Genomic DNA, 15746 nt, shown 5'->3' with positions numbered 1-15746 from the left:
GCTAGACCCGCATTTATTGCCCATTTCTAACTGCCCTCATCTTGTGGTGAACTACTGAACCCAAAGTAGAAGGGCATTTCTAATCACGCACAAGGAGGTGTAGGTCATCACATGGTTAGGCAATGAGGGTGATAGGAGGAAAGAATTTGACCTCTATATGATAGTTTTCCTTAACCACCATAAAAATGTTATAATATCAAATAAGAACAGTTCTCTTTGCTTTGTTAAGGCATTTCATTGACTCCATGACAATACAACAGAATGTAAAAGCTGTTGTTTATAATTGAGTGAATTTTGACACCATATGTCCTTAAAGGGGAAAAGTTCCTTTGTCCTTTGCACTGTTTTTAAAATGCCAACTAACATAGTCAATGACATTCTGAAGTGAATGCGCACATTTGCTCGGAATGCTGAATTCTAATTTGGCCTGGTTGCATGCTCATAGTACTTGGCAGTGCCTCCTGCTCAAAAGATTTGTGTGTGGGGATAATGGACAAGGGCAGGGTAAGCCTCAATGTCATAAAAGAGGAGAAAAAGATTTGTATTCATATAGCTCCTTCCACAACCTCAGGACATCCAAATTATAAAGATCTACACACAGCAAGGTCTCACAAGCAGTAATGAGATACATTGCGATGCAGGCTTTAGGAGCCCTATGGTCTACTCCTATTGCTATTCATGGAATCAGAGAATCCCTACAGTGCAAAAGGAGGCCATTCGGCCCACTGAGTCTACACCAACTCTGACAGAGCATCTCACACAGGCCCTATCCCCATAACCCCATGTAATTACCCAGCTAATATCCCTAACTGGCACATCTTTGGAGTGTGGAAGGAAACCAGAGCACCCGGTGGAAACCCACACAGGCAGGGAGAATATACAAACTCCACACAATCACTCAAGTCTGGAATTGAACCCAAGTCCCTGGTGCTGTGAGACAGCAGTGCTAACCATTGTGTCACCTCATATTTTCTTACGTAAATGAGAAGTGCATTTGTGGATTTGGAGAAGTGATAAATGTTGGCCAGTATTCCAGAAAGAACCCCCGCCACTTCTTTAAAATGCCACTGAATCTTTTATTTGGCCTGAAAGGGAATACTACCTCAGTTTAATGTCTCATTCCTACAGTGCTGCACTCGTATGTCAAGATGAATTACACGCTAAAGTCTGAGGTAGAGCAGTGGTTACATTAGTTAGTGGAATATTAATCCAGAGGCCGAGACTAATGATCAGGGGATGTGAGTTCAAAGCTCACCACAGGAGATGGGGAACTTAACTTCAGTTAGTTAAATAAAATCTGGACTAAAAAGTAGTGTCAATAACGGTGACCAAGCAACTGCAGGATTGTCAGAAAAACTTCACTTGTTCACTAATGTCCTTTAGGAAAGGCAATCACACCTTACATGGTGTGAACCAGGTGACTTCAGACCCACAACAATATGGTTGATTCTAAATTGTTCACTTAAATAGCCTATCAAACCACTCAGTGTATTCAAAAATGTGTTTCACCACCACCTCCTCAAGGGATGCTGGTCTTGTTATTGACATCCAACGAATGAATGGAAAAAAAAACGTGGGGCTTAAAAACACAAGCAGTCACTTAGTAACACATAACTTAAGTATTGCTGAGAAAAGGAGACATGTTGAAGCTTTTTCTCTTGCACTCATCAGGACACTCCACAAGATTACAAGGGGAAAACAACAATTTATACTGTAATAGGAGAAAGTGCTGATTCACTGATTGGTTGGCAAATAGACTCTGATTGAAGATGTTGCCATGGAGAATGCACCAGGTGATTAATAGTTAACCACCAAGCACTATTTGAAATTTAAACTAAGCAGTTTGACCCTGACTTTTCAAGGCAATGGCATGGGATATATTTTTCCAGCAATACCTCTAGCTCAAGTGAGAGTGAGCTTCTGTATTTGGAACAGAGCATTTATTGTTGTTCACAGAAATCATTAGGATGCCTAATTTTTATGGTGTCAAGACAATTACCTCACGAACAAATAATTCTGACTTGTGCAATGCATCTTTAAGAGGTAATAATTTACTCTCTGTTGGCAGAGTATTAATAGAGGAAGCGTCAAAGGTTGTTTCTTGGCTGTGCTGAGCTACATTCTATCAGTCACTATAGTTAGCCTGGTTTAAGGAGAGAAAATGGGGAACAGGGAGGATAGTCAAGATTCCTGTTCTTGGTCACTTTGTAATGATTCTAGCTGTAAATGGACATTGGTGTAGTATGTGGTCTAGATTGCCCAGACACTTGTCATGGTCTTGTAGCCTAAAAAATGGCCACTTGAACAAGTACTACTGCAACCCCTGGCCAGTACATGAAAAGCAGAACAGGAATTGAAAGATAATTGTAAGAAAGGACATGTGTGAATGAGTATCTCCAGCACTGTTTTGTAAAGATATCTGGAACAGTCTAAATCTCAACACAGTAATTTTCACATATCAAGCGAAAGAACAATTCTTTAACAACCTCAATCAAAACACCATGGCCCCATCGCGGTGGGGAAGGGGATAGAAAATATGGTAAGCTGTTTGAAAATCCATTGACTTTGTTGAGACCGGAAAATCTTGCCGATGAGAGGGGCTGTAAAGTTCCACCCCATTATTCCCCAATGACTACCCACATCAAGTCATTCTCAGATGCAAAACAGCCACTTTCCAACCAAGAACTGGGATAAATATCTTTAATATCTTTCATGTGGCGATGCCGGCTTTGGGCTGGGGTGGGCACAGTAAGAAGACTCACAACACCAGGTAAAACTCCAACAGGTTTATTTGGAATCACAAGCTTTCGGAGCATTGCTCTTTCCTCAGGTGAGTCACCTGATAAAGGAGCAGCACTTCAAAAACTTGTAATTCCAAATAAACCTTTTGGACTTTAACCTGGAGTTGGGAGACTTTTTAATATCTTTGTCAGTGCTCTCTCTGCAAATAGTGTTCCTGTTCCCGCAATCATATTACCATTAAACCTGATCATTCAATCTCTTCTCTTGGCCTGCGTGTTCGCTGATACTGTAAATGATTTCCTCTCTTCAGGCACTGTCACTCTCTCCTTCAAATCTGCAATGAGCACCCTTCTCCTAAAAAGAACTTTGTAAACTACCATCCCATCCTATTTTCAATCTCCAAAGTCCTTCAGCACATTGCCCCCTTCCAAATTGGTTACCATATTTCCTGGAACTCTATGTTTCAATCTCTTCAATCAGGTTACTGGCCTGCCACTGTATCAAAAGTTCTTAACAAAATCACAAATTACATCTTACGTGACTGCGACAAAAGCAAACTTTCCTCCCACCTTCTTCACAACCTGTTTGTAGCTTTTGACAAGGATGACTTCATCCTCCTGCAATACCTCTCCATTGGCTGGGACTGTTCTCACCTGGTTCCACTCCTATTTAACTAACCACATCCCTTCCTATTATATCCATGTAATCGAACCACGACCCATTTCTTTCCTGCTCCTGCACTATTAATTACCTCTGGTCTCCTACAAGGATCTCTTCTTAGCCCCATCTTTTTTTTCCATCCTCATGCAAACATCATCTGAAGGTACAGCGTTTAGTTTTAACCTGTACACTGACGACATCCAGCTCACCACCACCTTATGCGACTCCTCCACTGTTGCTAAATGATTGGATATCCAGTACTTGACAATCATAAATTTCCTCTAATGAAATAAAGACTGAAGCCATTGTTTTTGGTCCCCTCTCCAAAATCTGTTCCTTAACAACCGTCTCCATTCTTAACTACGGCAACAGTCTGAGATTAAGCTAGTCTGCATGCAACCTTGTCATCACATTTGATCCTGAGATTAACTTGCATCCTTATATTTGTGCCATGTCCAAGACTGCCTATTCCCTCCTTCATATCATTGCCTGATTTCACCTCTCTCTCAGCTAATCTATTGCCTCCGTTCATGCCTTTGTTACTTCCGGACTCAACTATTCCAATAAACTGCTAATTGGTCTCCCACAGTCTACCCTCTGTAAACTTGAGCTCGTCTAGAACTCTGCTGCCCTTGTCTCAACTCGTAGCATGTCCCACTGCCGTGACATCTGTCTCGCTGACCTACACTGGGTCATAGGCAAGCAACATTTCGATTTTAAAATCTATTATCCTGGCCTCAGCACTCCCTATTCATCTTGGCCCCACAACCTTCAAGGATATCGGCACCTTCCAATCCTGGCTTCTTCTGCATGCCCGATTTTAATTGCCCCACCACTGACAATTGTGTCTCGAGTTGCTTAAACCCACGTTTTGGAATGTAACCCACACATCTTTGGACTGTGGGAGGAAACCCACGCAGACATGGGGAGAATGTGCAAACTTCACACAAACAGTGACCCAAGCTGGAAATCGAATCTGGGTCCCTGGTGCTGTGAAAGTTCTCCCTACACCAATCTGCCTTCCTCCTTTAAGGCACTCTTTAAAATCTGCCTCTTTGATAAAGCTTTTGGTCATCTGATTTAATATCGCCTCATGTGGTTCGGGTCATGCTTAGTTTTAAATGCTCCAATGAAGCACTTTGGGATATTACATTATGTTAAAGGTGCTTTATCACTCCAGAATGATCAGAGCAATTCAATTGTATTTTGCTTTTAAAAAAGGTAATTTAGGTTACTCTATTTGTGGTACTTCTAAATATGATAGCATTAAAGGTTTAAGTGGAGTAATTATACGGAAAGAGCAGGGAAAGGCAAGCAAAAATAAAACATATGAAATGTTTTTAATATTAATTCAAAGTCTAAGTTGTTCTTTAGTAGCAAGTAACTTTAGTTAGTTTATTTACTGGTCACAAGTACAAAGAACAAAGAACAACCCAGCACGGGAAACAGGCCCTTCGGCCCAACGAGCCCGCGCCGCCGCATCACCCTACACCTGTTCTACCCTGCATGTCTACGAGTGGGACCCTACTCAGTCAGATTCAGGGAAGAAATAGTGTCAATTTGGTAAAAACCGATTAGCCTAAGAGCACATCTTTGGGGTGTGGGAGGAAACCGGAGCGCCCGGAGGAAACCCACGCAACCACAGGGAGAATGCGCAAACTCCCACAGACACAGGCCCAAATCCATGTGTCTGCACAGCCAGCAGTGCTAGTCACTGAGCTGTTGCGGCGCCCGTCTACCGGTCCAGGATCAAGTAAGGCTTACTTTCACACTGCGATGAAGTTACTGTGAAAATCCCCCAGTAGCCACACTCCAGCACCTGTTCGGGTACACTCAGGGAGAATTTAGCATGGCCAATCTACCCAAACTGCACACCTTCAAAATCGAATCCGGGTCCCTGGTGCTGTGAGGCAGTAGTGCTAACCACTGTGCCACCATGTCGCCCTTATGGAGGAGCAATGGGAAAAATATAGATAATAATTGGAGGTGTTTTTATTTATACACATTATACTATGCATATGTATATAATTGCATGTGAATAAAAGCATAGTAACTAGCAAAAAGTACCTGCAATTTCTTGGTGTTGTCAGAAAGGCGTGGGTTAAAGTACATGGTTTTACAATATGAGCAGGAGAGTTAACAAGAGACAATGCAGAGCAGAGAGCACAAATGGTTCATTTTTTTGGTTAACCTGGAGCCAATTTCACAATGTGTACCTTCAGTCTAATTAGCAAATTTGGAGAGGATAGACAAGAAAGTTGTCTTGCCAAAAAAAGCCCCTTGTGAAATGTTCTTATTGCCTCAAACAGGACTCTGAATGTTACAGTAATTTGATAATCGGTTATGCACTGTAACAGTACACTTCACTTATTGTCAATAGTAAGGATCAGTCTTGAAACCTTAGGAATGTTGACAGTCAGGGACCTGGTCGGCTGTGAGGTGATTCTTGTTGCAGGTTCCTGGTTTACTGCAGCATCATCAATCTCCCGAATACCTTAAAAGAGTAGTGGTCGTGAGGGGAGGCGGGGGGTGGAGGGGAGAGAAAGAGAAAGAGAGAGAGGGAGGATGGGGTGGAATGGCAGGTGAGGATGGGAGGGGGGAATATGAAAGAGAATGGGAAACCACAATTATTACGCCAGCAATATATAGAAAGATAAATACTCAATTCCAGTTCACGCGACTCATACTTTTCAGTTAAGTACAGAGCTGCTCCACAGAATTCATGCAAATTCCACAAAAGGACAGAATCAAATACCCTTTAAAGGTAGTTTAAACAGAGAACAAATGATTGAAGAACAGCATGATGGTTAATGCTAGAACTTGAAATCGGAACACAAAATATTTCTGTACACATAAAGGCTGGTTGTTTTGGGGAAATAATAGCACCTGAAAACAAACTGCATAGTGGCACAATAGTCAGCACTGTTGCCTCACAGCACCAGGGACCCGGGTTCAAATCCAGCCTTCGGTCACTGTCTGTGTGGAGTCTGCACGTTTTCCCCATGTCCGCATGGGTTCCCACTGGGTGCTCCAGTTCCCCCCCCACAATCCAAAGGTGTGCAGGTTATATTGATTGGCAAAACCAAATTGCTCCTTAGTGTCAGGAGGATCAGCAGGGTAAATACATGGGGTTATGGGGATAGGGCCTAGGTGGGATCATTGCCAGTGCAGGCTTGATGGGCCAAATGACCCCCTTCTGCAATATAGGGATTCTATGATACAAGAATTCCTGCTATCAGTTTGAGTCTTTTGAACCTTTTAATAGTGCTAACATCACTCACCCTGATCTAGGGAAATGATTTCCAATGTGCTAATGATATCACCACATGAAGGGAATCTTATGCATTTGTGGCCATTTATTCACTGATGTGTTTATTATTTGCAGGCCAACTCTTCAGTCAGAAACATCTCTAAGTAGACTGCTATTGGTAAGCTACAAGATCAGAAGCATAAATTGCACCTGGCAGGATGACTTGCTCCACTCGTTCTTGCTTTTCTTAAAACTACAGCGGTGCATCTGCATGATAAACCACCCACTAAAATAACTGAAAAAACACTTACCTGACTATAAAACTTATTTAGATATATGTTATAAAAACATTGCCCACAGGCCATTAAAAGAAAGTTCTAAAATACTTCACAGCAAATGAGGTACTTTCAAAGTCTCGTCAGAAATGCAGCAGCCAACTTCAGTTCTAGTGAAGTGCATCCAAATTGCCCTAGAGAAATGCAACTCAGGTTGTTTACATACACCACCAGATTTTGAAATGGACTATGCCTTCTTGCTGCTCGTCATGCTTTAATATCTGGAATTATCACCCTAAGGGCATCATGATGGCACAGTGGTTAGCACTGCTGCCTCACAGCGCCAGGGGCCTGGGTTCAATTCTGGCCTTAGGTCACTGTCTGTGCAGAGTCTGCATGTGTTTTCTCCTGGTGCTCCGGTTTCCTCCCATAGCCTGAAAGACGTGCTGGTTAGGTGCACTGGCCATACTAAATTCTCCTTTGGTGTACCTGAACAGGCGTCAAAGTGTGATGTCTTGGGGATTTTCACAGTAACTGCTTTGCAGTGTTAATGTAAGCCTACTTGTGACATTAATAAATAAACTCTGAACTTTAAACCTCTTCAACTCTCCCTTTCTTCTTTAAAACACTCTTTAAAGCTTAACTTTTCCCCAGCTTAGATATCTGGGCTTCAAACCTTGTCTGATTACACTTCTGTGAAGTGCCGTGCAATGTTTTTCTATGTAAAAGTACTCTACAGGTCAGAATTTCCAGTCCCATCCACTGCCAAGATCATCCAGTTCCATCAGTAGTAAGTCAACATTTGGCCAACCCACCCCATCTCCCATGAAGGAACACGCCACAGCGGGACTGGAAAATTCCAGCTTACGAGTGTAAATTGTTGTTCTGAAGAATTGTGAACAGATTGTATTGGGACATAAATAATTGTGCTGCAATTACTTATGATTATTTCACAGGTAAATAAATCCAACCCAAGTGATTTCACCCTAACTGTTTTGGCCTGATGTTTCTACATTCTGCAATGAGAAGCGGAAGATAACCTGGTATATTATGTGGGCTATTGTGTAGCCACTAGTGTTCAGCCATTAAATATCAACTTTAACATGTTTCCTTTTACATGTTCACGAAGACTGGGGAGGTTGGGGTTTATAGGGCTGCTTATGGAAATTTTGTAAGAAGTCTCACAACACCAGGTTAAAGTCCAACAGGTTTATTTGGTAGCAAAAGCCACTAGCTTTTGGAGCGCTGCTCCTTTGTCAGGTAAGTGGAAGTTCTGTTCACAAACAGGGCATATAAAGACACAAACTCAATTTCCAAAATAATGGTCGGAATGTGAGTCTTTACAGGTAATCAAATCTTAAAAGGTACAGACAACGTGATGGAGAGAGCGTTAAGCACAGGTTAAAGAGACGTGTACTGGAGACAATACATACTTCTTTAATCTGTGCTTAACGTTCTCTCCTATTGGTTATTGGCTTTTGCTACCAAATTAACCTGTTGGGACTTTAATCTGGTGTTGTAAGACTTCTTACCGTGTTTACCGCAGCCCAATACCAGCATCTCCACATTATGGAAATTTTGTCAGAGACCTTAAATTGGTTACAGTACTTCAAAGAACATTATTAAATTTTGCCATAAACAGAGGAACAAGTGCTGGCAAACATTCAAACTGGGGCAACAACATTAAAAACATGCTTGCAAAATAAAAATGAAAACAGCCAACAACCACAAAAGCTCGCATTTGCAGAAAAGGCTCAATAATTATACTGCTATTCACTAATAGTGAAAAATGAACACCTCACAAACTTAAGACTGCTGATTTACTACTGCTTTGCTCAAGTGAGGCAGAAGACACATTGAAATGTGCAACATATTGTCCATGTTAGTGATTTAGACTGAAAGAAGTAATCAAGCTGTATTTGTACTAGAATTAGTGAGATTTGCAAACTCCATGATTATAGCCATATTTAAGTGACAGTTGTAGAATATAGGCTTTGGTCACTATTAAAAGTTTTCTTTGTTCTGTAGCTAACTCTGCTCACTGCAAACAGGGTGATGTGCTGCCTTCTAAATGGCAGGCGTGTTAGACCTTTCCACGCACAATGTAATTGCTCCACTGCCAAGCTCCAGTTGTGCTGAAGCTCGTTTTTCTACTTAATTCCAGGAAGTGAGGGGTGTAATTGCTGTAAATAAATGCAGCTCAAGGTCATTCAAGAGGTTAACTATTGTTTGATCATATAACTTTCCAGATTGGAATGCGCCGGTCTGTTTACAGTACAGAGGCCATAAGCATTTTAAGATCGGTTTGCATGTGTAGCCATATAGCATTGGGTGTGCACTGATGTCCCAGTTTTACTGTAATAGATGTTCTTTGAAGTACTGTTACCAATTCAAGGTCTCTGACAAGCACCAGCATATACCGACCACATCTGTTATAACACAATCGCAAACCTTTTGGATAGGTGATCTCCTGTAATAACTAAAATATTGGGGCAGCACAGTGGCACAGTGATTAACACTGCTGTCTCACAGCACCGGGGATCCGGGCTCAATTCCTGGCTTGGTTCACTATCTGTGTGGAGTTTGCATGTTCTCCCATGTCTGCATGGGTTTCCTCCGGGTGCTCCAGTTTTCTCCCAAGGTCCAAAAATGTGCCGGTTAGGTTGATTGGCCATGCTAAAATTTACCTTCGTGTCAGGGGGATTAGTAGGGTAAATATGAGGGGTTACAGGAATAAGGTATGGGAGGGATTGTGATTGGTGCCGACTTAATGGGCTGAACGGTCTCCTTCTGCACTGTAGGATTTCCAGGATTCTATGGTTCTTTTTCAGAGCATGTTGGCTCTGAAGAGTCAAACGGACTCAAAACGTTAACGTTGCTTCTCTCTCCACACATGCTGCCAGACCTGCTGAGCTTTTCCAACGGTTTCTGTTTTATACCCAAATACATCTCTGCTAACCTTCAAAGGACAGCATCACTTATCCTAAGGAAACAAGATGATCATCTTGGAGAAAATTAATTCATGCACAACAACAAAAATGAACAGATGGCTAAAAATGAACAAATCTAATGAGGCAAAGTATTCCATACTCCTCCTTGGGTCCGGGGATTTCAGCCTTAACTAAAATTCTTAACCAGAGTACCAGGCTAGCAGAGATCCTGCCAACTGTACCTCAATATTCTGTACCAATTCAAAAATTTAACACAAAGTTCAGCAACCAAGAAATGTTATATACTCTAGGGATCTCTCTCCAAGACAATGCAGTGGTGTAGAATTCTGGTTCTTGTGAGCAATATTCTGAGCCACACCTCTACCAGAAATGCTAGTGTTCGTTCAGCTCTGTGAAATCAATAACAACCGATAGAGAAGGATGTTCGAACAGAAAATAACGAAACCAACTGACATGGGGAAAACTCTCATCCTGTTATGATTTAGTAAAAAAACAACAGTTGTCACCAAGAACTATAAGTTTTTTTTTCATTTTATTCCAATTCAATCAAATCAAGTCCAATTCAGAGTCTCAACAAGTTGACAAGACAGGACTCTCACCTCCTGTATTGGGCTTGATCTACACAATCCAAGCTGACTGGAGTAGGCATAGCTCCCCCACTAAGGCTTGATCTCATTTGCATCTTAGCCAAAAAGGCCAAGATGCCACTTTTAAAAGTTGTTTCAAATGAAGCTAAGGTGTAACCTAATGACTTCAACCAAGCACAGCATGTCGATACTACACTTGATCTTAGCCAAAAGGCTGAGAATGATGAGATACTTTAAAATCAATACAAGTAGAGGTTTAAGATGAGGTTTATTCTCTTCCACATTTTGTTTGTCCATCTCCTTTGGTTCTTTTAAATACAGCTTGGTTAAAAGAGATGAACTTGTGTTTACACAGACCTTCTCAATTTCTCACAACATCCTAAAATGTCTTCACAGCCAATGAATTTAGTCATGGAGTTACACTAATTCTTATGAGCTCTAGTGAAGCTTTGTTGTATTAACATATTCACTCAAAGCGACTTCAGGAAGCGTAAAGAAGAACATGCACCTGTCTACATCGACGGGGACAAAGCAGAAAGGGTCGAGAGCTTGAAGTTTTTAGGTGACCAGATCACCAATAACCTGTCTTGGTCCCTCCCATGCCAATATTATAGTTAAGAATGCCCACCAACGCCTCTACTTTCTCAGAGGACTAAAGGAAATTTGGCACATCAGCTACAACTCTCACCAACTTTTACAGATGCACCATAAAAAGCATTCTTTCTGGTTGTACCACAGCTTGGTATAGCTCCTGCTCTGCCCAAGACTGCAAGGAACTACGAAAGGTTGTGAATGTAGCCCTATCCGTCATGCAAACCAGCCTGAAGTCCACTGACTCTGTCTACATTTCCTGCTGCCTTGGCAAAGCAGCCAGCATAATTAAGGAGCCCACACGCCCCGGACATTCTCTTTTCCACCTTTTTCCATCGGGAAAAGGATACAAAATTCTGAGGTCACATGCCAACCAACTCAAGGACAGCTTCTTTCCTGCTGCTGTCAGACTTTTGAATGGACTTACCTTGCATTAAGTTGACCTTTCTCTGCACCCGAGCTATGACTGTATCACCACATTCTGCATTCTCTCGTTTCCTTCTCTATGAACGGTATGCTTTGCCAATATAGCGCACAAGAAACAATACTTTTCACTGTATGTTAATACATGTGACAATAATAAATCAAATTCCTAAGTCCTGGCACAGGAAGGGAGAAAAGAAGCAGTCATGTAAGAGACCGTACACATTGTAAATAAAACTCTGTTGTTTTCAACCCCACTACTTCCTAGCACCACATCTGCAAAAACACAACAAATTGGTTTAGCAGTTGCTGCTGTCTTTTCTGCAAACATGCAGCCAATTTGAACACTGCAATATCTCCTCATGAGATAATGACGAGTTATTTTCAATGGTACTGGTTGAAGAATTACCACAACACTGGCAGAGCATCCTATCACTTTGAACAGAGCCATGGCCCCTTTAATCTGCCCACCTGAACAGACGGACAGAGGCCTTGCTTTAATGTCCCATCCAAAAAGCTGGGACAATCAACAATGATTTCGCTCAGCACTGTACTGTGTATGTTCTCAAATTGTAGAATGGGGCTTGTATCTGTGATTCTGATTGAGGAGAGAAGTTTGCTTTCAAATGAGCCCTGCTGACTTAAAACTAATAGTGTACTAAAATACTAATGTGAAAAAATTCAAGTCAGCATACCCAGTTCACAACACTTTTCCCAGTTAGGAAGTTACAGTTTTCACCTCTAATCAAGGATTTGAGCACATAACCTCGGTTACTCCTGCAGCGCAGTACGAGAGAATGCTGCGCAGTCAGAGAAGTCACACAGAATGACTACTAAACACATCTTCCCCTACTCATTCCAGCATTCTGAAGGGACCGTTCCCTCAGCAACACACAAAGCCATATCTCAGTCGCCACTAACATACCCATCCCACGGCACCCTTCTGTGCAACCCAAGAGATGCGACGCCTGTCCTTTAACCTCCTCCCTTCTCACCATCCTAGGTCCCTAACACTTCTATCCAAGAGAAGCAGCGATTTTCTTGTACTTCCTTCAATTGACTGTACAGTATTTCTTGTTCACATTGTGATTTGCTCTACATGTAGGGGGTGTCAAATGCAGACTGGGTGACCACCTTGTGGAACACCTCTGCATGACCCCAAGCTTCTGTTTGCTTGTCATTTTAATTCTGCAGTTTCCTTCCCTGCTGATCTTTCTGCTTGTCTACTACAGTGTTCCACTGTAGCGCAATGCAAACTGGAGGAACATCACCTTATCTTTTGATTCTGCACTCTACAACCTTCTGGAGTCAACACAGATTACAACCTATGCCTGCATCTTGTCCTAAGTGTCTTTCTTCTTTTTTTTGATTTGCTGGGTTGGCTTTGCTTATCTTTCTTTATCCCTTCATGTTGCATTCAGGTTTTTAATGAAGCCATTTATGCTTCATTTGGACACAACCTCTGTTTCTTATCCCCATAACCACAGTTTTTGGCTGTTTATAATGAAATCTGTTGTTCTTTAATCTAAAACTAACCAGTGGTAAACTGTCATGTTGGTGAACAGTTTCCTTTCTGAAAAACATTTATTTATTAATGCCAGTAGCTTTACATTCACACTGCAATGAAGTTACCGTGAAAAATCCCCTAGTCGCCACAGTCCGGCGCCTGAACAAGTATACTAAGGGAGAATTTAGCATGGCCAATGCACCTAACCAACATGTCTTTTGGATTGTGACAGAAAACTGAAGCACCCAGAGGAAACCCACGCAGACATGGGGAGAACAACTCTGTACAGACAGTGACCCGAGCTGGGGATCGAACCAGGTCCCTGGGCGCTGTAAGGCAACAATGCTAACCACTGTGCCAACCTATTTGCTACAGATCAAGCTTCTCTTTGTTTTCAGGTGTTATGGCCTTTTCTTTTCTGTTGATGGGTAGTGAGAATGAAGAACTGACTACCACATGGATTGGGGGTGCAAATAGCACAGATCCATTTTACTTACATTTATGTATCACTGTTAAAGTAGCATTATCTAATAAAATTTTACACTGAACCACATTAGGAGATATTAGGGCAGATGACCTAAGTATTGGCCAATGAAATAGTGTTTAAGGAGTATCGCAATGGAGGACAGAAGGATAGAAAGGCAGAGGGGTTCAGAGAGAACATTCCAGACGCTAGGACCTCAGCAGCTCAAGGTACAATCACCAACAATGGAATGACTAAAATTGGGGATAAACAAAAGGCCAGAATTGGAGGAACACAGATCTCTCGGAGGATTGTAAGGCTGGTGGAGGTTACAGAGATAATGGAAGGGCAAGGCCAAGGAGGGGTCAGTTTTTGTACAAAGCGTGCAGGAAGGTTTTTTGACTCAGTATGTTGATAGGCCAACTAGAGGTGAGGCTATATTGGATTTGGTGCTGGGAAATGAGCCAGACCAGGTGCTAGACTTGGAAGTTGGGGTGCATTTTGGTGATAGTGACCACAATTCGGTTACGTTCCCCTTAGTGATAGAAAGGGATAGGCATGAACCTCGGGTCAGTAGTTTTAGCTGGGGGAAGGGTAATTATGAGGCTATTAGGAGAGAATTAGGAAGCATAGGTTGGACTAGGAGACTACAGGGTCTCGGAACGTCCGAAATGTGGAGTTTTTTCAAGGAGCAGCTACTGCGAGTCCTTGATATGTATGTCCCCGTCAGGCAAGGAGGAATTGGTCGAGCTAGGGAACCGTGGTGCACTAGGAAAGTTGATTCGCTGGTTAAAAAGAAAAAGGAGGCTTATGTCCTGATGAGACTTGAGGGCTCAGGTAGTGCACTAGAAAGCTTTAGATTGACTAGGAGGGAGTTAAAGAGAGAGTTAAGAAGGGCAAAAAGAGGACATGAGAAGACTTTGGCTGATAGGATTAAGGAGAATCCTAAGGCGTTCTATAGATATGTTAAGAACAAAAGGTTGGTTAGGGCAAGATTAGGGCCAGTTAGAGACAGCAGTGGGAATTTATGTGTGGAACCGGAAGAGATTGGAGAGGCATTGAACCAATATTTCTCTTCGGTGTTCACGCAGGGGGACATAAATGTAGCTGAGGAGAACACTGGGTTACAGGGTTGTAAACTGGACAGTATTGCAGTTGATAAGGAGGATGTGCTAGATATTCTTGAGGGTTTGAAAATAGATAAGTCCCCTGGGCCGGACGGGATTTACCCTAGGATTCTCTGGGAGGCAAGGGAGGCGATTGCAGAGCCTCTGGCTCTGATCTTCAGGTCGTCGTTGGTCACCAGTATAGTGGCAGAAGATTGGAGGTTAGCGAATGTTGTCCCATTGTTTAAGAAGGGGAACAGAGACTTCCCCGGGAATTATAGACCGGTGAGTCTTACTTCTGTTGTGGGCAAGGTTTTAGAAAAAATTATTAGGGATAGGATTTATAGTTATTTGGAGAGTAATGAATTGATTAGAGATAGTCAGCATGGTTTTGTGGAGGGTAGGTCGGGCCTTACTAACCTTACTGAGTTTTTTGAGAAAGTGACCAAAGAGGTGGATGGGGGTAAGGCAGTTGACGTGGCATATATGGACTTTAGTAAGGCGTTTGATAAGGCTCACCATGGAAGACTTCTGCAGAAATTGCAGATGTATGGGATTGAGGGTGATCTAGGAAATTGGATTAGGAATTGGCTGGCAGATAGGAGACAGAGGGTGGTGGTTGATGGTAAGTATTCGACATGGAGTTCAGTTACGAGTGGTGTGCCTCAGGGATCTGTTTTGGGGCCACTGCTGTTTGTAATTTTTATAAATGATCTGGATGAGGGTATAGTTGGGTGGATTAGTAAATTTGCTGATGACACCAAAGTCGGAGGTGTGGTAGATAGTGAGGAAGGGTGTCTTAGTCTACAGGGAGACTTGGACAAGTTGCAGAGCTGGGCCGAGAGGTGGAGGATGGAGTTTAATGCGGAAAAGTGTGAGGTAATTCACTTTGGCAGGAATAACAGATGTGTAGAGTATAGGGCTAACGGTAGGACTCTGAATAGTGCGGAAGAACAGAGGGATCTAGGTGTATGTGTACATAGATCCCTGAAAGTTGGGAATCAAGTAGATAGGGCTGTTAGGAAGGCATATGGTATCTTGGCGTTTATTGGCAGGGGGATTGAATTTAGGAGCCGCAGCGTCATGTTGCAACTGTACAAAACTCTGGTGCGGCCGCACTTGGAGTATTGTGTGCAGTTCTGGTCCCCACATTATAGGAAGGATGTGGAGGCTTTGGAGAGGGTGCAGAGG

The 15746-nt window shown here is 42.4% G+C and overlaps 1 protein-coding gene across 1 annotated transcript in view; it reads right to left on the bottom strand.

Annotated features, from left to right (window-relative positions):
- cep72 (centrosomal protein 72) overlaps window positions 1–15746 on the bottom strand; it is a 144845-nt gene that overhangs the window by 58953 nt on the left and 70146 nt on the right. Inside the window, exon 6 of the mRNA XM_080203009.1 lies at window positions 5802–5896. Within this exon, the coding sequence (XP_080059135.1) occupies window positions 5802–5896 (95 nt within the window). The remainder of the gene's footprint in view (window positions 1–5801; window positions 5897–15746) is intronic.

Source organism: Carcharhinus amblyrhynchos, chromosome 2 (assembly GCF_965287045.1).
Source record: "Carcharhinus amblyrhynchos chromosome 2, sCarAmb.v2.hapA, whole genome shotgun sequence".
In the NCBI taxonomy this organism is placed as follows: domain Eukaryota; kingdom Metazoa; phylum Chordata; class Chondrichthyes; order Carcharhiniformes; family Carcharhinidae; genus Carcharhinus; species Carcharhinus amblyrhynchos.
This window is presented reverse-complemented; position numbering and strand designations above follow the sequence as displayed.